A 26,662-nucleotide genomic window follows, 5' to 3' on the forward strand; every position below is an offset into this window, starting at 1 on the left:
GTGTCCTGTTAAATTGTTCCTTTTAAAAGTTTTGGATTCTCATAAATTCTATGTATAACTTTTGGACTAGTTCGATTTCTGTAATTTATTCTTACATACTTTTGATTTTTTAACCCTGTCTGCGCTCATTGCCTATGTAAAATTTAAAATTGTTTATAATCCAGGTACTTTTGATAACTATTGTATGCACATTGAACGACAAATTTATGTGACGTATATAATTTTTCTGACGTCAGACACTCAAATCAATCCATGTGTTCGTAGATAGTAGATGTTGTTGTGTCCTGTTAAATTGTTATACGATGATGACTGATGTTCCCATATTTTGACTATTTTATTGATTGTGACTGTTTATTTAACGCATCATGTAAATGTAACGGAATTTGATGAGACTGTTATTAAAGTGAGAGGGTTAGCGCTATAGAACCAGGTTTAATCCACCATTTTCTACATTTGAAAATGCCTGTACCAAGTCAGGAATATGACAGTTCTTGTCCATTCGTTTTTGATGCATTTTGTTTTTTGATTTTGCCATGTGATTATGGACTTTCCAAATTGATTTTCCTCTGAGTTCAGTATTTTTGCGATTTTACTTTTTTCAGAGGAGAAGATTTGTGTAAAAGTTATCGACAAAGGATGACGGCTGAAGATGACGGAACAGAAACCAAGTGATGAGAAAAAATCACAATGCCATTTGGACCAGGTGAGCTAAAAAAAGACTGATGGCCTTTAATAATGAATCCAATTTAGATTTTTTTTACAAAAACATAAATATTCATACCTGTTTTTAATGCACTGGTTGCCTGCAATTGGTACTCTTGAAGGCTCAAGATTTTCGTTATTCAAATGTCTAGAAAAAAATATTTTAATGTATATGACAGCACTCATAAAAAATTCTAAATTAGAAACAATAATAATTGGAATACTGTCAAATGGAGTTTCATTAATGCCAGAGTTTGTATCTTTAAACTGGACAATTTCTTCATTGGTTTTCTTCTGATCATCATTTTTTTTATCTTCCACCACATTTTTTACAGTGCTTTATGGTTGTGGCAAGATGTCGCTTGTTTTTCTTGTGTGCGCATCATCTTCCCAACCGTTAAAGATTACAACAAAATATTTCACCCGTTTGCTCGTTATATACTCAGGATCCAATGAATAAATTTAACCGAAGCAGTCCTGAGACTCCACATGATATTTATTTCCCCTTTTGTATTCTAAATAAGAAAAATGTAATTGTAACTGGTAAACCATAAGTGATAGTCTTTTGAATTGAGGTCTTTGGTCCCCTTAAAGAAAATTGGGTCAAGATCAGATTCTGAATTTGTATCTTGGCTATAATTGCTTCTTTTCAGGCATAAGATTTCAACTAAATATTTTTACAAAACTGATATTTGCGACATATTAATGTTACATGCTTATTATGGATTAAATGGTGTTGACATTTAATGGGAGTTTTTCCCTTCTTATACTCAAAATAAGCTGTGTTAGGAACTCATTTCGGTTACATAATAGTGACTAAGGGTCATTTGATTTCAGATTCTTGCTCTATGAACCTAAAATTTAGTTCAAGGTCAAAGGTAAAATTGCATTCTAGATTTTGACCTTTATTATAGATTCATTTTTATACATGTAAAAGCCTAAGGATCTTTCAGATTAGGTTATAGTGCCTAACAAGATTTTGTGAGGGAATTCGATGTTTGCTATACCACTGTTTATTTCAATGCATTTTATGACAATACTTCTGTACCAATCAAAATGAAAATATTTGCAGTGTTTTGAGAAATGATTTTACTTTGTAGAAACGTATTGTTTTGGACACATTTTATGTTTTAAAAGGACAAATTTTCTGTATCAAGTAAATAATTATGTGGACTTTTGAAGCCCAAACTTTGTATGGCCTTAAATACTTGAATGAAAGATAAAAAAAAAACTATACCAATACAGAACGACATGCTTATGAAATTAAAGCAAAACTTTTGGTTGACAAATTTTTATTCGTTATTGCAAAAAAAAATATTTTTGAATATCATTCATTTTCTCCCTACCCAGTTTACCCCTATAACTTATTATAATGACCCCAAGGGTGACTGGGGAATAGAAATATGGTCACTTGGTCTTCTCCCGCCCAGCAGTAAAACGCTTGCCGAAGTGGGACGTCGGTAAGGATGTGCCAGATGTATCAAGTTCGCAGTCACGTCCGGTCAGAAGGGGGACTTTAATCCAATGCCTCGTGTAAAAAGAGTGCCATGCTCTTTGCACATTAAGAACCCTTGCAAAAACTCTTTGAGGGGTTGGTAGGTGGCCTGTTGCAAGGCAAAATTTCTGTCCCTATCCAATATACCCTCATTTTCCAGTGGCAGTCCAAATTTCCCCGACCATCATCCCAGATGGCCTCTATAATATCAACCTACCTATTGTATTTATTGTGAACTTGTTCTTGTCCTGAATATGCATGAAATATTTGCCACTGGACATTAAGAAACCAACAATCAATCAATCTTATTATAATGTGGACCGGTCATTGTTATTGAATATTACGCAATGTGATTGGGTTAAGTTATTATTTAGTTACCTTCAAACTGTTTATACTTTTCATACATGACTATTGATTAAATCAGAACGTGCATGAATGTTATAGTAATTTAACTAAAATGACCTTCAAACTGGACACTGGATGAGTCGATGTTATGTTTTATAAATGAAAGTATAGGTATAAAGGCCAATTCTTCTATTTTCACAAAATTTACAAAATACACAGTTAATAGATTATATTTTAATAGTCAATAGTCAAAAACAGAAAAAGTTTACAAATAAGACGTTTTATTCCAAACAAGTCATTTTTCAGAGAGAATACCAAAATACACTTTACACACAGCTACGCAGGTAAAATTATTATTCATCTTACAAAAAAAACAACAGTTTTCAGTTTCATTGGAACATGATAATTATAATTAATCCCAAACTAAGGAAGTCATTAAAGAAAGTCAAAATATGTCCGATCTACCTATTTTTGGAGCCAAAAAGTCAATACGATCGTTTTCAGGTAAATTTCGTCTACCTCACAAAATCTTGTTAGGCACTATAGTAGACATATACATGTAACCTTGAAAATGTCAACCCGTAGTGAACTTTTTAATCTAGAAGTAGCAATTTATCTCCCTTATTTTAAGCACAAGTATATGGAAACTCTAAATTTGGAGAATCAGAGTAAAGTAAGCTATTTTTTGCCACCAGAAGTAACTTTCATTTAACTGGAAACGACTTATTATCTCCCTTTTTCGATAAAAAAAGTTTCTCAAACATTGAATTTTCAAAATCAGTTTTTGTTGAGCTATTATTTAAGCCCATACATATTGTTTTTTTTTTTTATCAAAATTATGTTAAGTTCATTTGAGTGGAAAGACCTTCAATTGTTCAAAGAACAATTGCTTTTTTTTTTTTTTTTATAATATCTCTATTCAACATTGTTGTTGGACTGTTTACTCAAATTTTGACTTATAAAAATTGGCAGCATTTGAAATACATCCCACAATTTCAACCATCACACTTGATCCACAGAACATGTAAATGTCAAATGACATAACTCTATAAGCTCACCAATTCTCTTTTGCAATATTAAATAGTTGTTATATATATGCTACTTGATGAATGGAATTCAATTGGCATATTATTGAAAACATCAAAAGAAAAATCTATTGATTTCACAGAATTTGAAATGTAAAATGATATAAATCATCTTTGAAGCAGTTGAAGCATCCAGTCATGAAAGTATTTTTAAAACCATGTCTTAGCATAATAATGAAATTTTACCTAAACCCCAATACATAATTAGTTATGTATTTCTAATGAACAGTGCACATTCCTTTAAGTACTGAGAAAAACTACTTTTTCTTATGTCGGCTATGTCCGTGGATAGTTAATTGATGTATTTACACATGTTACAAAACCAAACACTATATTGCTTTGACATTTGATAATTTTCCATATGTTATGTAAATTCTGATCATTATCAATATTTGCCTTGATCTATGTGTAAAAAACCCAGAGTGAATGGTAAAAAAAAGAACTCTTAACATTTATGTAAGAGAAACAACAGGTTGTATTAGGACAACAAATCAATATGCACCACAACTGAAAAAAAAACAAGAACAGCTATTTTATTGCTATTATTTTCTTTTTTTTTTTGGTAAAGGAGTTTTGGATAACAGTGATGCAAGTTTTCAAACCTTTTTGGACTTCATTGAAATATTTGTGTCAGAAATCTGTTACACTTCCTAAGTTGTTTCTGAAAACTCTAAAGAAAAGGCATTCAGATTCTCTAAAATCTGTTAAATGAATTGAACTATTTTTTACAAAGCCTCTGTTAAAGTACATACATGTCATTATTGATTCTTATCCCCTCTGCCAGAAATCTAGAGGCTGCAAGGTGGTCACATTGCTATTCTTAACTCCATCATGCCTAATTTAATCTCAAAAATGGCCAACTTCATTCAATAAAGCTTATTTAATTGCCTTGACTACTTCAGGATAATACCATTGTCAGCATTACAGAGACTTTTATAGCTTACTATGCAGTATGGGCTTTGCTCATTGTTGAAGGCCAGACAGTGACCTATAGTTGTTAATTTCTGTGTCATTTTGGTCTCTTGTGGAGAGTTGTCTCATTGGCAATCATACCACATCTTCTTTTTTATAATTACTCAGTATTAAGCTATGAATGAAAATTACCTTATTTTAGTTCTATATCTGGCAGCTTTTGTTGGTTGCATGTAGCTTGGCTGCTGTGTTTGTTGATTTCTTGGCTTTCCTGCAATAGAAATGTTTCAAAATTGTCACCACAGTAATTAATCATCTAAGCGATATTTAAAGATAAAGGTTAGGTTGTTCCTGTAAACGTGCATGTTTATATACTCTTTAATGATTCTATTTATACCAAAAAAGATTGTCCTATTACTTATAGTAACAAAAACTAGAGGCTCTAAAGAGCCTGTGTCGCTCACCTTGGTCTATGTGAATATTCAACAGAGGACACAGATGAATTCATGACAAAATTGTGTTTTGGTGATGGTGATGTGTTTGTAGATCTTACTTTACTGAACATTCTTGCTGTGTACAATTATCCCTATCTTTAAGGATTGACCCAGTAGTTTCAGTGGAAAATGTTAGTAAAAATTTACAAATTTTATGAAAATTGTTTCAATTTACCATATAGGGCAATAACTCCTTAGGGGGTCAATTGACCATTTTGGTCATGTTGACTTATTTTTAGGTCTTACTTTGCTGTAAATTATTGCTGTTTACAGTTTATCTCTATCTATAATAATATTCAAGATAATAACAAAAAACAGCAAATCCCTATCAGATTTGCTCTAAATGCTTTGGTTTTTCAGTTATAAGCCAAAACTGCATTTTACCCCTATGTTCTATTTTTAGCCATGGCGGCAATCTTGGTTGATTGGTTGGGTCACCAGACACAATTTTTAAACTAGATACCCCAATGATGATTGTGGCCAAGTTTGATTTTATTTGGCCAAGTAGTTTCAGAGGAGAAGATTTTTGTACAAGATAACATAGATTTACGAAAAATGGTTAAAAATTTACTATAAAGGGCAATAACTTCTAAAGGGGTCAACTGACCATTTTGGTCCAGTTGACTAATTTGTAAATCTTACTTTGCTGAACATTTTTGCATTTTACATTATATCTCTATCTATAATAATATTCAAGATAATAACCAAAAACAGCCAAATTTCCTTAAAATTACCAATTCAGGGCAGCAACCCAACAAACAGTTGTCCAATTCATCTGAAAATTTCAGGGCAGGTAGATCTTGACCTGATAAACAATTTAATCTGTGTCAGATTTTCTCTAAATGCTTTGGTTTTTGAGTTATAAGCCAAAAATGCATTTTACCACTATGTTCTATTTTTAGCCATGGGGGCCATCTTGGTTGATTGGTCTGGTCACCAGACACAATTTTTAAAATTAGATAACCCAATGATGATTATGGCCAAGTTTAATTTTATTTGGCCCAGTAGTTTCAGGGGAAGATTTTTGTACAAGATTACATAGATTTACGAAAAATGATTAAAAATTTACTATAAAGGGCAATAACTTCTAAAGGGGTCAACTGACCATTTTGGTCCTGTTGACTTATTTGTAAATCTTACTTTGCTGAACATTTTTGCAGTCACAGTTTATCTCTTTCTATAATAATATTCAAGATAATAACCAAAAACAGCAAAATTTCCTTAAAACTACCAATTCAGGGGCAGCAACCCACCAACCAGTTGTCAAATTCATCTGAAAATTTCAGGGCAGGTAGATCTTAACCTGTTAAACAATTTTATCCATGTCAGATTTGCTCTAAATGCTTCGGTTTTTGATTTATAAGCCCAAAACTGCATTTTACCCCTATGTTCTATTTTTAGCCATGGCGGCCATCTTGGTTGGTTGGCCGGGTCACCGGACACAATTTTTAAACTAAATACCCTAATGATGATTGTGGTCAAGTTTGTTTTATTTGGCCCAGTAGTTTCAGAGGAGAAGATTTTTGGTAAAATATAAACACATTTTTTAGGCAGTTATTAAACAGGAAGTTTTCTCATTTTATTTCTTTAATTTTTGTAATTTTTTGGGCCTTTTATTGCTGAATATGAGCCTATGAGGTTTTGCTTGATGTTAAATATAAGTTATATGGTTCACTACTGACCCAATACAGATCCAGTAGTTAATAAAATTGAGAATGGAAATGGGGAATGTGTCAAAGAGACAACAACCCGACCAAAATAAAACTAGAGGCTCTAAAGAGCCTGTGTCGCTCACCTTGGTCTATGTGCATATTAAACAAAGGACACAAATGGATTCATGACAAAATTGTATTTTGGTGATGGTGATGTGTTTGAAGTTCTTACTTTACTGAACGATTTTGCTTCTTACAATTATATCTATCATGAACTTTGCCCATTAGTAACAGAGAACTATATTTGGTAAAAATTTACATAAATTTACCAAATTAATGAAAATTGTTAAAAATTGACTATAAAGGGCAATAACTCCTAAAGGGGTCAACTGACGATTTTGGTCATGCTGACTTATTTGTAGATCTTACTTTGCTGAACATTATTGCTGTTTACAATTTATCTCTATCTATAATAATATTCAAGATAATAACCAAAAACAGCAAAATTTCCTCAAAATTACCAATTCAGGGGCAGCAACCCAACAACCGATTGACCGATTCATCTGAAAATTTCAGGGCAGATAGTTCTTGACCTGATAAACATTTTTATCCCATGTCAGATTTCCTCAAAATGCTTTGGTTTTTGAGTTATAAGCCAAAAACTGCATTTTACCCCTATGTTCTATTTTTAGCGGTGGCGGCCATCTTGGTTGGTTGACCAGGTCACGCCACACATTTTTTAAACTAGATACCCCAAAGATGATTGTGGCCAAGTTTGGATTAATTTGGCCAAGTAGTTTCAGAGGAGAAGATTTTTGTAAAAGATTACTTTAATTTTCGAAAAATGGTTAAAAATTGACTATAAAGGGCAATAACTCCTAAACGGGTCAACTGACCATTTTGGTCATGCTGACTTATTTGTAGATCTTACTTTGCTGAACATTATTGCTGTTTACAGTTTATCTCTATCTATAATAATATTCAAGATAATAACCAAAAACAGCAAAATTTCTTCAAAATTACCAATTCAGGGGCAGCAACCCAACAACCGATTGACCGATTCATCTGAAAATTTCAGGGCAGATAGATCTTGACCTGATAAACATTTTTATCCCTTGTCAGATTTGCTCTTTATGCTTTGGTTTTTGAGTTATAAGCCAAAAACTGCATTTTACCCCTATGTTCTATTTTTAGCCGTGGCGGCCATCTTGGTTGGTTGACCGGGTCACGCCACACATTTTTTAAACTAGATACCCCAATGATGATTGTGGCCAAGTTTGGTTTGATTTGGCCCAGTAGTTTCAGAGGAGAAGATTTTTGTAAAAGTTAACGACGACGGACGACGACGGACGACGACGGACGACGGACGACGACGACGACGACGGACGCCGGACGCCAAGTGATGAGAAAAGCTCACTTGGCCCTTCGGGCCAGGTGAGCTAAAAACAACAGCAGAAGGTCACCAACAGGTCTTCAATGTAGCGAGAAATTCCCGCACCCGGAGGCGTCCTTCAGCTGGCCCCTAAACAAATATATACTAGTTCAGTGATAATGAACGCCATACTAATTTCCAAATTGTACACAAGAAACTAATATAAAAATAATACAAGACTAACAAAGGCCAGAGGCTCCTGACTTGGGACAGGCGCAAAAATGCGGCGGGGTTAAACATGTTTGTGAGATCTCAACCCTCCCCTATACCTCTAACCAATGTAGAAAAATAAACGCATAACAATACGCACATTAAAATTCAGTTCAAGAGAAGTCCGAGTCTGATGTCAGAAGATGTAACCAAAGAAAATAAACAAAAAGACAATAATACATAAATAACAACAGACTACTAGCAGTTAACTGACATGCCAGCTCCAGACTTCAATTAAACTGACTGAAAGATTATGATTTCATCATATGAACCTCAGGCACAATTCTTCCCGTTAGGGGTTTAGTATTATACCATCATAACATATATGAGAAGAACATAACCCGTGCCATGCCAACAACTGTTTTTAGAATAAATGTCTTTAGTTCCGACGCAAAGACCTTATCAGTGACTCAATATTAACGCCAAAATATGCAATCTTTAATGACTTGACAACAGTATCGTAATTATATCCCTTCTTAATCAGTCTATTTAAAGGTTTTGTAAGTTTCTGAGGTGAATACTGACACCTTTGTGCTTTATAAAGAATATTTCCATAAAAAATTGGATGTGAAATACCTGAACGTATAAAAAGTCTGCATGTTGAGCTATATTTACGAATGATGTCTTTATACCGATGATAAAATTTAGTAAAAGTTTTGACTAGTTTGTGATATCGAAAACCCTGGTGTAATAATTTTTCAGTAATACATAAATTTCTCTCGTTAAAATCTAAAACATTGTTACAAACACGAGCGAATCGTACAAGTTGAGATATATAAACACCGTTAACCCTATAACGAATTTATCGCACGCTGGACTTTTTATGCTGCGTTATGTTGAAAAATAAATAATGAAACACAACAACATGAATAGATGACGTCACCACTGACGAGTCATGAACCCCCTATGAAATTTACTAACCCCATACAGTCTCAAAGGGGGTCACTATGTGACGGCGTTAAACCAATCACAATGTGATATTTTACCCGCGATGCGATAATGCCATACAGTGATTTTATACCAGATAAAGATCTTCTACCTTCTGGAGCAGGAAGCCTTATACAAAACACTATATTAATGACCTCGTCACTGCTTGATTAGCCTCCTAAAGTCTTGTCATAGGAGACAAAAATTACAGACAAACAAATTGCACACAACATGTTCTGATACACTTTTGACACTGTGTGTTACTCTGGCACAAATTCATTGAAAATCAAGTTTGTTTATATGGCATTACACAGTAGCTGATTGGTACATGTTACAAACCTCTTTTAAAACAAATGTATTCATCATAAGTATATGTAAATTTATTAACCCTCATACCCTTCCTAAGGAAAACTATAATACTCAAGGAAACTATTTAAAGGGGCACTAGCTACGAGATATATGAAAAATCTAATATATTATTTATTCTTGCTCAATCATCAATGAAATGCAAAGAGTGAAATAATAATTCCCTTTTGGCAGCCAATATGGTTCTATTTTGTCAAAATAAGCAAATAAACATTGATTATGAATTCACTTGCAAGTGAATAATTTGACCTCATTGAATCTGTTTTCATGTGAACTTCAATTTAACCCCTTAGCTTGAGATGTATAACACGTCAATTGTATGTGTAAAGTTATTTAAAGGAAAAGAATGTCAACATTGAAAGTGAAACAAAGGTAAATTATTTGATTGACTGATTCGATACACACAAAAATATTCTTATACAGGTAAAAACGATGATAAACATTTATTTGTCATCTATAATATGATATTCAATAGACCTAGAATAATTCAACAGCACAATTTTGATTAATCTATTTATATCTATATTTATGTTTACATCACTTATATGGTCATCAGATGACTATAGAGGTCAACCTCGATAATTATTTAGATGGCGTCTAGACTCAAATACACACGAAACAAAGCTTTGTATGCCTGTGCCCTGTTTATTGCCTAATTTGGCATTGTTATAAATCAAATATGAGAATTTGATTAAAATTAGTGAACATGAATTTAATAAGTCCAATCTACCCAGAATCACATGAGTGAACAATCGATCACGTGACACAAATCAGAACGAGGTTGATCCTTTCATAAGCAAATTGGAACATATTTTGTGAGGAAAAATTATTCGAATTATGGATTTTATTCTATGATTTGTCAGGAAATTGTGTTTTAAATTGGATTTATGTGAATATAGTAAAACAACTATCGTAAAATATGTTTGAAAATTATAAAGTAAAGATAATATCTCAGTTTTCGATTTCCAAAACCGAGGGCACATGTTTCCCAGAATGGCGGAGGAATTTACGATAGAACCTATCCAAGTGGAAGATTGCAATATATTTGAAAATCAAACAGTTATTGTGAATGATGATGGTTCTATTCAAATCATTGGAGCTCCATCAGAAAAATAGTGCTACTTCTATGTTTTCTGGGAAACTTAAAAAAGGAGGGGCTACGAGTACCGCTACATCTGACCAAACAAATAGGCCTGATTTACTTGGAATGTACCAGGAGCAGATGATTAACAATCAAAAGCTTATTCTAGAACAACAGAGAGCAATTAATGCTCTGACTAAATCTGTTTCAGAGATAAAAAATGCGTGTATTCAAAACAAACGCGCACCTGTTACAGCTTCCAGTACGCATGCGCATAGCAAGGTCAGCAGGTCACCAAGTGTAAACACAGCTGATGACAGCATATCGGAAGAAGAATCTGAAGGAGATTTTGAATCATCGAATGAAGATGAGGAAGGAGAACCAAAGAGTAAACATAGAAAAGTGGAAATTGCACCAAAAAGTTTGAGAAGATTAAAAGAGTAGAAAGTGTTCTTTCCAAAAAGCCAAAATTGGGGCCTTTCGTACATGAGGAAATAGCGAAAATCGTAAACCAAGGATCCGAGTCTACGGTAGACCATAGGAGCAAAGAGGAACAAGAGCTATTAGAAAAATACGTTAGACCCGAGAATTTTGATTATTTGGAAGTGCCTAAGGTCAATAAAGTTTTATGGACTTCGAAAGAGACTGACAAACGTTTAAAAGACTCTAATCGGAATTTTCAGAGAACTCAAGGTTATTTAGTGAATGGGATGATTCCTCTGGTTTTGTTAATGGACAAAAGTTTGAAAAGCTCAACAGAGGAATCTGAAGAAAATTTCGAATTGGCACTTGATTCTTTGAATATGTTGTTACTGTATGCACACAGAGACATGTCTAGTCAGCGTAAAAGATTACTGAATCCAGCACTTGACAAAAAGTACTATGTTCTTTCCAATGAAGGGGAAAAGATTTCATCTAAGTATCTGTTTGGGAAAAGGAGGATCTCGAAAAGAGGATGAAAGAAATTGACGACAGTGTTAAACTGGGGAAAAAGATTGGATCTGTTAAAGGTTTTGGAAATAAAGCAACAAGAGAGCCTGAGAATTCAAACAAAGACAATAATAAGAGCAATGGTTTTAACAGTGGTTATAGCAGTGGTTTTAAAAGTTCTTTTTTAGCCAAATGGGCCCAGATCAACCGAGAGGTAAGGTCCAATCTCCCAGAATAACATGCCCGCCCATGATGTGTTTATGCCCTCCCAGTGGATGTGAATTTCAGTTTCCTGACTTTTCCTCTGAAGTATGATTTGTGTCACGTGATCGATTGTTCACTCTTGTTATTCTGGGAGATTGGACCTTACCAAATTAACATCAAACTTCAACTTAGGTAAGTTTTGTTTAATTTGTTAATTTGACAGCTAGTGCCCTTTTAAGGAAAACTATAATACCCTGGAATACTATTAAGAATAACAAATAGATAAAAGCACACTTTATTGTAGGTGCATTATGCCATATATGGTAGAGGATTTTCTGAAACTTGCTTGAAAAACTCAATAAGTGGTATTAGGCAGGAGATACTGATTCAAATTCATAATAATACTCCTAACTGCCCATTATTCTGTCCCTTTGCTATGATGTGATTTGAATTTCCTGTGAATGGGAGGGGGAACTGGGTGAGAGAGGCTTATGGGAGTGAATGGGAGGGGGAACTGGGTGAGAGAGGCTTATGAGAGTGAATGGGAGGGGGAACTGGGTGAGAGAGGCTTATGAGAGTGGCTGGCAGAGGAAGCCTCTGATTAAATACCCCACAAATGTTATACTTACTTGGATCAGTATGCCATCTTTCCATTAGAGAAGGTAATCCAAACTCGTTCAGCTTCTTACACGTTTTCTTGATCTCTTCACTGTTATCTCCAAACAAATTCTCTTTCTTCGTCATCATCTTACTGCCTACACTTTGTCTATAAACGTAAATGAAAGTAAAAATAACAAATCACATTGTTAACAAAATGGCACAGAACTTTTCCTTTTTGAGGTTGCTTGTATCTTAAAATTCAGCACATGTATAGTCAAAATAAAAAATATCAAAACACTAATCAGCACATGTATAGTCAAAATAAAAAATATCAAAACACTAATCAGCATATGTAAAGTCAAAATAAAAAATATCAAAACACTAATCAGCACATGTAAAGTCAAAATAAAAAATATCAAAACACTAATCAGCACATGTATAGTCAAAATGAAAAATATCAAAACACTAATCAGCACATGTAGTCAAAATAAAAAATATCAAAACACTAATCAGCACATGTATAGTCAAAATAAACAAGAATGTGTCCCAAGTACACGAATGTCCCACTCGCACTATCATTTATCATGTTCAATGGACCATGAAATTGGATAAAAAATATAATAAGGCATTAAAATTAGAAAGATAATATCATAAGGAACATGTGTACTAAGTTTCAAGTTGATTAGACTTCAAATTCATCAAAAACTACCTTGACCAAAAACTTTAACCTGAAGTGGGACAGACAGTCGAACGGTAGGACGGACGAACGAACAGACAGACAGACGGACGAACGGACGGACTCACAGACCAGAAAACATAATGCCCCTCTACTATCGTAGGTGGGACATAAAAATATCAAAACACTAATCAGCAAATGTATAGTCAAAATAAAAAATATCAAAACACTAATCAGCACATGTATAGTCAAAATAAAAAATATCAAAACACTAAGGAACATTAAAATGTGCAAAAAAACAAAACTTTGAACTCCCTCCAGAAAATTTGCCCTATGATGTTTAAGTCTGCTCTGTTTATGTCTTTAAGTATCACCGGTGTCAACGTGATGATTGTAACTGCAGTATGGCGGACACAAATATAGGAAAACTTTATTATGCTGATTTCTCCACTTTAACAGCTTATTTTCAGATTTGTATTATGTCAAGAAACATCTTTATAAGCATTGTCATTGAAATATTTTTTTGTACAGGATGGAAAAGCAACAAGAAGAATGAAAATCGAGATAGAAAAAAATCACGATGATGATCGTAACTTGTATTTATTTTTATCAACAATGATCGTAACTTTTACTTAAGATGATTGTAACTGTCTGTTCCAACGAAGCATTTTCTGATGAATAAGGACAAATAAAGCTGTCTAGTATGCGAAAAAAATGTACGTTATCAGCTGATAATTGTGATAATAATGAGGAAGGATCACCGAGGGGAGAGTAACGTCCTATTGGTTAGTGCCCAAATAGTTATGACTTTGCGAGATTTCGTATTTATTTTTTTATCTAGTTCAATATTAAAATGCATTTAGGGTTAACAATTTTATATTGATTTCATATGTTTTTTTTTTCATAAATAAGGTATTGGACAGTTCATATTAATGAACAGTTTGTTAAAATTGGAGATTTTTTCATTTTTTTTCGTACACTTTATAGGGACAATAGTACCTTTCGAGGATCTGGTATTTTGGGGGAATTCAGTAGACTTTATAGTTTCTTTTAATAACAGATTTACGATTTTTTTAAAGGAGAGGTTGAAAAAATAAAGCATTAAGAAGTGTAATCATATCTGTTGAATGAAAAAAAACCAATGCAACAATCAATAAAGGGAGCTACTAATTAATTTTTATTTGGGGGAGGGGCTAGGATGAATAATTTTGTCCTCCCATTTTTTATGTTGAAATCTCTGATTTTTTTACATAAATTGTCATCCTGTCTTTTTGTTTGGCCAAGATGTTCTTCCGGCCTTTTTTACTCAAATCTCCTGTCCTGCCTTTTTCCAAATTTCACCCCCCCCTTATAAAAATCAAATGGTAGATCCCTTATTGATATGTTTGGCTTTAAACAACTTCTTTAATTAACTTTAATAATACATGTCATCTACCGTATAAATGTAATAATTTGTAGCTTGCAAAAATCTTATATGAACGTTTTTACCATCTATTACAACTTTTCCTTCTTTACATAAATAGTCAACCCATGGTAAAGATAGGAAACAGTAGTCCAGTGGCGTATCCACAGTTTTACATAAAGGGATGGGGGTCTGGTTGCCTAAGAGTAGGCCCGCTACAGTCATGATTCCCAATACAATCAACCAAATTTCCCCCACAAAAAGGTGATGTGTGCACCTTGACCCTCCCTCTAAGTCCGCCATGCAATGTTTAATAGTCATAGTTTGATTAAGAAAAATAGTAACCTGGGGTTACAATTTAAATCCGATAGAAAGTCATCAAAATAATGTAACTTTATGCCTTCCTTTACTTTATTCAGTGAAATTTTTGACCTGTATTCTTAAACTGTATCATGAGAATGATATTTATATCAACTTCATATCTACGTCAATCCATTTTGAATGTTAACTAAATTACTCATAAGAAAATAATTTTTAGGACATTTGCATATAAGTCTGCTAATTCCCCTTATGTCATTTCTTTTTAGAATAGCGGTTTTCATTTATTTTTAGTTTAGTTATAAAACCATAATATTTTTTTATCGTGACTGACAAATAGGATGTTCCTTTAATGAAAAAAAAACATTCATAAATTTTGAGTTACAATCATCTTTTTCTAAAAACAAGTAAAAGTAACTTCATCTTTACAGCCTAGCCAAGATCAGATGTGCATTTAATATTGGGTCTATGCTATAGACTTCTAAAGACAAGAAGATATACTTTACATAAGTAATACATCTTTGAACTGAAGAACAGATTGTAGGGTTTCACAATGAATATCAGATATCATGTATAGCTGTTACCGTTTTGAAAAAAAAACACTAAAATACACACTGAAAATGGGCAAAATTGCATGTTATGTTGTTTCAGTTAAAATTTCGCTGTTTTTATCAATTGATAGTTAATCAGTGAACTTAATTTGAACTACATTATTGGTTCACTGTTATAGACAATTTATTCATCTTTCTTTTACTGGTTGTTGCAACAAAAAAATCTTCAGTGGTTACAAAGTTATGATAAAAAGTTGAATACTATGCGTTCGTTATGAAATTTTGTACTTTTGTTTTTAGCTTGCTCAGTGTAGTGATAAAACAGATAAATGAATCAAATCTATGCTATTATGTGTTTTGTTTTCCCTTCTAGTATATACATTATCAAAAACTACCTCATTTATCAAAATTGCAGTACCCTAGCTGGAGATATATGCCATCAAAGTTGGATATACAAATAAAGTGAAAAAATGTCTTGTCCGTAGACATGCATTCCCTAGTAAACTGGAAGCATAATAACATTAATGTTGCATTACTAAGTTCCTGTTCTTTTGTAGATATGAAAACACTACTAACATTTTTTTCTTCCATCTATTAATAGAGGAAAAATTTCAAAAATATGTCAGAATGTCTTGTCCGTAGACACATGTCTTGTCCGTAGACATGTCTTTTTATCAATATTGCTTGGCTTTATGGGTCTAAATTAGGCCTATGTGTTGTTTAAACTTGGAAATATCTTATTTTTAATAAATAAATGGTAATTTAAGTGTTCTCAATTTTTGTAAAATTACTTTACAGGAGTGGATTTTAAAAAGTGGCAGATTATCAGTCATAAAAAACAAACCTTATTTTACTTCAATATTGTTTATTCCTGTTGTTGCATACCTTAAAAGATTAACTAAATCAATTGAAGAAAAAGTATTTCTCTCTCTCTAACTTTATCTTTTGATTTTTAGTATTAACAGCATATGAGGAAGTGTCTACGGACAAGACACTTATACATAACAAGTATTAAATTCAATTATTTGTCTGCTAGGGATCTTAAACCTTATTTATAGGTGATGAAAGTTATCTATTCAAATTAAAACTCAGTATTTTCAACATAAGTATAGTCACAATTAATTCTAACAAATTATTTTTTTAACTGAAAATGTCTTGTCCGTAGACATTACCGCAATATATTTGTATCCAATTTCCTTGAGTTCAGCCTCATTTGATAGGTAAAATGTATGTTATTTTTTCAAGAGAACACATTCAACTATGTCAAAATTGAGTTTTAATAATAGTTTGATTGTTTTAAACAGTCAGATGAATGGATTTTAGTTAAAAATATGTCTTCATTTTGGCTTAATCAATAAATTATTGAGATATGTAAAGAATTATGGGTACATTTTTATATTTTCCAAAATTAAAAAAACACAGCTTAAAATTTAATTGGTAACTTTTAATCTTAACTTCAACAATCATCTTTGAAAGCATTTAATTGAATATCAATAAAATGTCTTGTCTGTAGACAATATCAAAATGTATTTGATTTCATTTTCTTCAAAGTTGAGCATCATTTGATAGATAAACCTGATAAAATGTATGGTTTTTTTTTCAAGATAACACTTTCAGATATATCAAAATTAGGTTTTAATAATACATTTCATTAAATATGAATACAATGTCTTGTCCGTAGACAAAACATATAAATTGTATTGCTAAGTTTGATTGTTTATTGTAAGAATATGCATCAAGTTATTTTAATGTTCTATACACCAAAAGAAAGGGTTTTTTTTTGGAAGTTTTGTTATTTATAGATAAGTTTAGATACAGTTTTATCAGATAAGATTAATAATCAAAGAAAGCTACTGTTGTTTGAAATAACTGTGAGTTAAACATGTTCTTGTCAAATTTTTTTCAATTAAAATAGTTGATATTCAATAATTCTAAACATATTTTGTTGTCTTTGTCATTGACCAAAAATCTGACACTGGTGACCATGTATTGAAGGCAACCATTAAAGAAAATTACACAGTTTTTAAACACCATTTATTTAATAAAAATATTGAATATTTCTTCCCAAAACTGCATGTAATTATATAAATGCTTCCAGTGTTAGCCTAACGTTGGCAATTTTTCATAATTTAAACCATTTTTGAACCAAAATATCAAGAGAGTTTTTCCATGAGGTGATACTCATTTTTGACTTCATGTGAAACACAAAATGCACATCTGATTGTGGCTAGGCTGTTTAGACAAAGTTACGATCATCATCATAATTCTTTGAATCTCGATTTTCCTTCTTCTGGTTGTTTTTTAGTGCAGTGACTGAAGGCAGATTTTTTGGAATTTAATCTCCCCACCGAACACACACCTAAATAATATATCATTGGAAAGAGGAAATTGTGTCCTATAATAATATGCCTGTCATCAGAACTTGATATGGTCACATTTTTTTAAATTGAGGTCAAAGGTCATATGTAAAAATCTGTGAAAATTTGGGAGGGTTTCAATTTTTTTTCTATTTCTACACTCTACCTAAATACAAATGATACTGTTTTACCTTTAGTAATGTTTGTTATTATACATAAACCTTAATCATTGAGATTTTTTTAATATAAAAATCCTAAAACGGCGTTTTATAAACAAAACTTCAAAAATAAAATTTTCAACCCATAAAATGTTTAGAGCACCTTAACCTTATGAAAAATTTCAATTTCAGTTAAAAATCAAGTGTCATGCAGGACAATACTTTATTTTTAAAACTATCATATTGGGTGATTTATCAAACCAAAGCAATAGAACACTACAATCAAATATGACCTCAAATTGAATTTGCAGATACTTCAGGTTCTCTTATAGACCATTCGTTGCTATTGGGTTTTTTTCACAATTGTAACTGCTTCCATAGTATTATCTGTTGTTGTGTATTTTACTCTGGTTAATGTCTATAACATTATAGGTTTTGTACCTATATCCCCTTTTTTTTCCTTGCAACGTACCACAAACTTAAAAGTATTCCATATAAAACTAGAGACTCTAAAGAGCCTGTGTCGCTCACCTTGGTATATGTGAATTAAACAAAGGAAGCAGACAGTTCATGACGAAATTGTGTTAAGTGATTGTGATGTGTTTGTACATCTTACTTTACTGAAATTCTTGCTGCTTACAATTATCTCTATCTATAATGAACTTGTCTGTGTAGTTTAAGACTCAGTGGAAAATGTTTTATGAAAATTGTTAAAAATTGATTATAAAGGACAATAACTTCTTAGGGGGTCAATTGACCATTTTGGTCATTAAACTTATTTTTGAGTCTTAAATTGGTGTACATTATTGCTGTTTACCGTTTATCTCTATCTATAATAATATTCAAGATAATAACCCAAAACAGCAAAATTTTCTTAAAATTACCAATTTTAGGGGCAGCACCCTAACAACGAGTTGTCCCATTCATCTTAAAATTTCAGGGCAGATAGATCTAGACCAGATAAACAATTTTACCCCTTGTCAGATTTGCTCTAAATGCTTTGGTTTTTGACTTATAGGCCAAAAACTGCATTTTACCCCTAAGTTCTATTTTTAGCCGTGGCGGCCATCTTGGTTGGTTGGCCGAGTCAAAAAACACAATTTTTAAACTAGATACATCAATGATGATTGTGGCCAAGTTTGGATTAATTTGGCCTGGTAGTTTCAGAGGAGAAGATTTTTGTAAAAGATCATGGATATTTACGAAAAATGGTTAAAAATTGACTATAAAGGGCAATAACTCTTCAAGGGGTCAACTGACCATTTTGGTCATGTTGACTTATTTTGGACAACATCCCTAATGCGCCTTGAAATGAGGAACTCAAAAGTCACGTGTAAAGAAAAAATCTCTGTGTAGTGATATTGGACATGTTTCTATTTTTAACAAATGACTGAACTTAATTATTTGTGGTGATTAGGAAAGTAGAGGAACATAGAATAAATGTGTAAAAACTATGGAGCTATTGAATGTGTTCAAAGTACTAAATTTTCCAAGAACTTATTGTGTTAAAAAGGGGATATTTTACCACAAGGAGACACATCACAAACGGATGTTCGGGGTTTGCTAATTTACGGAAAAAGTAATCTCACTTCGTACCCCGAAAATTTAACCACATATGTGAAAATGTCCCAGCTTCGAAACGAGCTATCATACATATCCAAGTTTACGATATGGACTGAGCTACAGGAAAAAACATTACCATTATCGCCTATGGAAAAACAATTAAAGATATTGAGCCATTTGTAAATCTTACTTTGCTGAACATTATTGCTGTATACAGTTTATCTCCATCTATAATAATATTCAAGATAATAACCAAAAACAGTAAAATTTTCTTAAAATTCCCAATTTAGGGGCAGCAACCCAACAATGGGTTGTCTGATTCATCTGAAAATTTCAGGATAGATAGATTTTAACCAGATTAACAATTGTACCCAGATTGTCAGATTTGCTCTAAATGCTTTGGTTTTTGAGTTATAAGCCAAAAACTGCATTTTACCCCTATGTTCTATTTTTGGCCATTGCGGCCATCTTGGATGGTTGGCCGGGTAAAAAAACACAAACTTTAAACTAGATACATCAATGATGATTGTGGCCAAGTTTGGATTAATTTGGCCCGGTAGTTTCAGAGGAGAAGATTTTTGTAAAAGTTAACGACAACAGACGACGGACGACGACAGACGACGGACGACGACGGACGCCAAGTGATGAGAAAAGCTCACTTGGCCTTTTAGGCCAGGTGAGCTAAAAAAGAAAATGTGATATGATTGCAAATGAGACAACTCTCCAAATGAGACTAAATGAGACACAAATTAACAATTAAAGGTCCCGTATGGGCTTCAACAATGAGTAAAATTCATACTGCATAGTCTTCAATTCCCAAAATGAATAATGTAAAACAAGCGAAAAATCTAATGGCCTGATTAATGTACAAAATAAATAAGAAACAAACAAACAAATATAGTATATTGAAACAAACGACAAACACTGCATCACAGTCTCATGACTTGAAACAGACACATACAGAACGTGGCAGGGTTTAACTTTTTTAAGGGCGCGCCAACAATACCCTATCCTGGGGGCTGGGGCCGTGTACTAGTGCAACAAGCTTTATACCAATTCAACCGTTATCTCCATCATCTTCATTTTCATCAATCGTCACAACACATGCTTAAATATTTCTACACATTTCATTCATGGCCACAGGTCTGCACATGAAAGGTTCTGCTCAAAGCAAATATGTTATTTTGAGCTTTTCTTTACAAGTACAGACAAGGTATTGTAGGAAGTCCGAAGACATTTGTTCCTAAAATAAATACCAGCTTCAAACCATCCCTTTCAATTCATCCAAGATTTAACAGAGATCTAAAAGAGGGTTTAGGAAGGTGTGCTGACATCCATATGCTTGTCTGCAAAGATGCTGGGGAAACATTAAACCAGACGTACACACTATCTTTAATTCGCTCAATTTCATAGTTGGCAGCACATTAGATAGCGTTGCACTTTACTTTAAGTAGCATTGGCACTCAATGTTTCAACAAGGTGTTTTGAACCATTTGTAAAGCCAATTAATCCTAAAATGAAAAGGATTTAAAAAAAAATTGACTCAACAATTGCTTAGCAATTTCTCTGGTGTTATTTCCTGAGAATAGTCTTGACTGTATGCAGTTTCATCGAGTAACCATAAAATGAAGGCACTGGCTACAGTTACATGGAAATGTAACAATAAAAAAAATATTATTGTAACATTGGAGTCTAATTGACGGCATGCAAAGTTGAGTAAGGAACCGATTAATTACAAATGTAAAAGTAATTTTTGAGGCTACAGTTTAATACATTGAGTTATTGTTACACGAAAAACAGCAATGTACGTACTTCTTCTATAGTTTTATTGCTTAATTATTTCATTTGTACTAAATAATACCGGTAATAATGATAAATAGTAAATATTATTATTCAATAAATGGTGTGTAAATAGTTTTACGTATTTTAAGGGTTTTGATGTTCTTAAAGATACTACTCCAGATTAGGAGTGCCCCAAAGGCGAAAGATATAGTTCGATGGTTTCGCTTTTTAAGTATTTAAATGCACTAAAAAACTAATAAAAAATATATATTAAAAGCAAAGATTGCTAATTGTGAACTTAAATACTGGGATCTTCTGTATACATGTATCCATGGAGGACGTAAGTTCGTTCATCAAAAATGTGTAGGACTTAAACATGCTTTAAAAAGCACTTACTGTATACATATGTAAAAACTGTCTTTGTAAATAAAAATTAAAGAAATTGTATTTATAATTGTATGTATTGTAAATATAAAATAAATGTCTTAAACTTTTATCATTTAGTACATATTACTAGTCCAATCGTACATTGCTGTTTTTCATGTAATAATAACGCAATGTAACCGTAGCCTCAATAGTTATTGTTACATTCCTAATTAATCAGGTCCTTACCCAACCATGCATTCCGGCAATTAGTTTCCATGTAACCGTAGCCAGTGCCTAAAATGAATTGCAATAAATACGAAGACATTGACTGAATTTTAAGAAGGAAGAGACAATTCATCCGAAGTTGGGTATTCTTCTGTAGAGTCTTTTCTAAGTATACTTGCAACGGAATGAAACATCTGTCCATTATTTGTGTCAATTACAGTTGACATTGAGATTTTGAGGTCAGTTTTAAATCGACTAGCAGCTGATATGACATCTCAAATAGTTATTTTGCTGCTAGATTTTATGTCATATTTGCCTTGAACTTGTTGTTCAAAGTTGTTTGACAACTGAATTTCTATAGAAATCAATGAGTTTAGACTCCATTTTACAAGTAGAATATTTTAAATTAGAATCAGATGGTAGAAAAGATCTATATTTATCAAGTAACGGTGTCATGAGGAATGACCATTAAATCGTTGTCAATAGCCAAAATAAAATCAATAAAAGCAGTATTGTGATCTGAAATATCTGCTTTCACTGATTTGATTTTTTTTTGATTTTTTTTCGTTTTCAGCAAATAATTAGTAATGCAACCAAAATGACAGAGTGCTTGAAGTTTAAAAGATGGACGGGAAACTATTTCAACTTTAACTTTATCTGACACGGATAAAACAATACGCTCATCTGATTCAAACTTGTGTAGTTTTGATATTTCTAAAACATTTTGTTGCAACAAAATATACAAGCGCTCCAGTGGAACAAATGCATTCTAGAACGCGTACAAATACCCAAAACTGAGGGACAACAGTCCAATAATTGTATGTCTCCATTAAATATCAAATTAAAAGCTTCCTCGCTCTAAATGGGGGAACAAATATGTTTACTTGTGTTACTTCTGTAGCATGAATGATGATAAACTGCCTGCACGGAGTTCTTCAAATTAACAGCTATCATCAGGGTTGGCAAAGTATTACCCGCCCGGGAATTCCCGGGTGGGAAAACCCGGGTTTTCCCAGGCTGGGCAATACTCCCAGAAATGGGGAACACTGGGCATTACTGGGCAATATGAATTTTTAAGCTTATTTTAACACAAAATAGTAAAGTTTTGGTGTAGTTTCATAGTATTACAGCTAAATATATACTTTATATACAGATAACCATTGACAGTCATTTCTAAAGTAATGAAAAACAAATCAATTTGCACCTTTAAGAATACCTTGTTATTACCAAGTATTGTTTCAATATTAATTTATACTTGAAATTATTTTTTTTGCAATGTCTAAGTGAATTGTTAATTTCAAATGTTATACATTCATATTGCTAAATAAACACCCTAAGGGGGGTTGCCATTAACACTTATAGAATTGAAAGGGCTGATTATTGTTACATAATCAAATATCTGTATTCTAATCTGAATAATTACTTACTAATTAGTGACAGTACAAAGACATTATTCAAATGTAATTTTCTGACATGTAATTGTTATTTCTAAATAGGAGTTATATTTATTAAAAAAATAATTTTGCTTTATATTTACAGTTTTACCAATCCAGACAAGCAAAAAAGGTTATATCTTTTATAACATTTGTGTTTGATCACTGTATACTCCATAAAATTCAGATCAGTATTTTATATTACCCAGCATTGCCCAGTATTACCCACTTAAACCCAGTAAAACCCGGGTTTTCACAGTATTTCCCACTGGGCTGGGCAATACTCATAAAACCTGGGTTTTTGCCAACCCTGGCTATCATGGCTATCACATGAAACATCTTGATGTTCACCTCATCCAATCTTTCATTCAATGCAGATACAATATCGACTTCCCTATACTGGTAAACTGACTCAAAATTTCAGTCGAGTTTTTTGTACATATTAAGGTAACAGGTACGTAAATGGCTTGTTCTGCGATTTTTAACAAAATTGTATGCACGTAGAACTCTTAAAAAGATAATGAAAAATCGAAAAATTTAGTATATGGTAACAGATATAGTTTCCGAGTTCCAGACATTTGAAAATGGTAAGAAAAAACATAAAGTACATAGACATAACGTCAAATTTGAACCAAAAATAAGAAATTTCAAGCTTTTATTCTGCATTTAAAACCAATCCTACGATTTTTCTATAAAAATTAAATGTTTTTAAGGTACTTTTTTCTTTTTTTTTATATATAATTTTCAAGGGGTAACCGAACTCCTTTTTCATCTATCAGCCATTGAAAGGGTGTTGCTGACGGGAAAAGAGGGGAAAATCATGACGTCGCCAAAAGGATTACGCAACGTTGAGGCTATATCAGGAGAATTGTCAAGACAACGTCCGCTTCATTATTTTTTTTCAGCACAACTAATGCGCTATAGAGAATAGTATCGTGTCTGAAAAGAAGGAAGAATAACCTATTATTATTTTGTTCAGTGATTATAAAATCCTATGTATTTATATCTAGTTTAAACTATTTTATTAATTTAAACTAAATCTGTGTTTAGCATTGTGTATAAGTTTCCTAACATTTGGTTGAGGCAAAATAAAGTAAAACTAGAGGCTCTAAAGAGCCTGTGTCGCTCACCTTGGTATATATGTGAATTAAACAAAGGAAGCAGACAGTTCATGATGAAATTGTGTTTATGTGATTGTGATGTGTTTGTACATCTTCCTTTACTGAACATTCTTGCTGCTTACAATTATCTCTATCTATAATGAACTTGTCTACGTAGTTTGAACTTTCAGTGGAAAATGTTAGAAAAAATTTACAAGTTTTATGAAAATTGTTAAAAATTGATTATAAAGGACAATAACTTCTTAAGGGGTCAATTGACCATTTTGGTCATTTTGACTTATTTTTGAGTCTTAAATTGCTGTACATTATTGCTGTTTACAGTTTATCTCTATCTATAATAATATTCAGGATAATAAATACCCAAAACAGCAAAATTTCCTTAAAATTACCAATTTAGGGCAGCAACCCAACAATGGGTTGTCTGATTCATCTGAAAATTTCAGGGCAGATAGTCAGATTTGCTCTAAATGCTTTGGTTTTTGAGTAATAACCAAAAACTGCATTTTACCCCTATGTTCTATTTTTAGCCATGACGGCCATCTTGGTTGGTTGGCCGGGTCAAAAAACACAAATTTTAAACTTGATACATCAATGATGATTGTGGCCAAGTTTGGTTAAATTTGGCCCATTAGTTTCAGAGGAGAAGATTTTTGTAAAGTTAACGCCAGACGACGGACGCCAATTGATGAGAAAAGCTCACTTGGCCCTTTGGGCCCCATGAGCTAAAAACAGAAACCAATTTGTGGGCGGATAAACTGACAGACAAGTGTAAAACTTAATGCCCCTCTGCGTACGGCGGGTGCATAATAAAACACAAAAGTAAAATTTGATTCACCCGATACTTGCAGAAAATCATGAATATAAAATATATAAAATTATGTTTTAAGGTGGTACCTAACACTACAGGGAGATAACTCTTTAAAATCAGCTAAACGTTTTAATTAGGTTGTGTTGTAAAGGGAATATTAAGCTTCTCAATGATCAAAATAAGTCTTTTTCAAACTGCTATATAACCAGTGTAATTTTTCTGATAAACGGTTGGTTCAAAATTTTTGAAATTTTCATATTTTTGTCAAAGGATCAAAGTAAATACTTTGACAAAATTTTATGAAAATTAAACGAGCCAAATTAATTTTAGCTAAAGTGTTGGGTACCACCTTAATTGCACTAGATTGGAACACATACTTCAATCACAATAGACTAACTAGTACTTTAATTTATGTGTTTATGACACGAAAGGAGATGTGGGATAAAATTAAGTTTTAGGCAAAAGCCGAACAAAAATAGTTTTTCAAGTTTAATACACATTATCCTTACATTTTTCCCTATTGTCAGTTTTGTTCCATTATTTATTATATTGTGACAGCAATGCATAGCTATATGATTACTTAAAATCAAATGTATGTACATTCCAACTTATTTATCTTTTGATATTTTTTTTAGTCTGGGTTTCCGTCATTCTTAGAATATGAGCCTGAGGCTCGAAAGTAATTAATTCCCACCCTAGGGATTATCAGTCAGACCCACCCTTTTCCACTGGGTTTTATATTTGGTCGACACAAACTTGCTTTAAATTATGACAAGATATTATGGAATAGGTGCTTATATACTAGGGTCAAGGTCACTGGCCAGCTATGGTCTGGTGGGTATAGTTTGTTTCTTTAAACAGAGATATTATATGTAAGCTTCACCCCTCATAGAGAAGTTAAGCTAATTCATTACTTTCGAGCCTCAGGCTCATATTCAAAGAATGACCTTCATCCTGCACATCCAAGATATGCTTGGATGAAGGAACATTTTCATGCAGCGGAGCTTTTTTTTCCCCTAATTACTACGTTTCATGCTAGAAGCTTGAAATTCACAATGTTCCATTCAATTCAACTAGAGTGAAAAGCAATGTGTAACATTTTTACTAGTACTTTCATTTTCAAATTCTTTTTATAGACCATATTGCAGAGGTGAAAGAAAGCACTGTAAAGAAAGGATTTTTGTTTGTATGAACATCCATATGTTTATATTTAAATGCGAAAATAGTTATACAACAGGAATATCAAAACAAGAGTATCAGAATTAACCTATTTTTTGTCAAAGATTGAATACGTCCTAGACGTTTTCACAATTGCTTTGAGAAATAAATTTATTTCTTTGAATGCAAGTGCATGACTGAATGTAACTCTGTGACTACTTTAGCTATAGAATTTCCAAATAATAAAATGACACTATATAGAGTATGCTTTAATTTGTTATTGTGTGAGTGTATGTGTGTAATTCATCA

The 26,662-nt window shown here is 32.5% G+C and overlaps 1 protein-coding gene across 2 annotated transcripts in view; it reads right to left on the minus strand.

Annotated features, from left to right (window-relative positions):
• Window positions 1-26,662, minus strand: part of LOC134683331 (kinesin-like protein KIF18A) — a 127,805-nt gene that overhangs the window by 18,703 nt on the left and 82,440 nt on the right. For both annotated transcript variants that reach the window (XM_063542561.1, XM_063542562.1), the window contains exons 17-19: window positions 12,465-12,601; window positions 4,732-4,810; window positions 782-850 (exon numbers count right to left, since the gene is read on the minus strand). In XM_063542561.1, coding sequence (XP_063398631.1) covers window positions 782-850; window positions 4,732-4,810; window positions 12,465-12,601 — 285 coding nt within the window. The remainder of the gene's footprint in view (window positions 1-781; window positions 851-4,731; window positions 4,811-12,464; window positions 12,602-26,662) is intronic.

Source organism: Mytilus trossulus, chromosome 9 (assembly GCF_036588685.1).
Source record: "Mytilus trossulus isolate FHL-02 chromosome 9, PNRI_Mtr1.1.1.hap1, whole genome shotgun sequence".
Lineage (NCBI taxonomy): Eukaryota > Metazoa > Mollusca > Bivalvia > Mytilida > Mytilidae > Mytilus > Mytilus trossulus.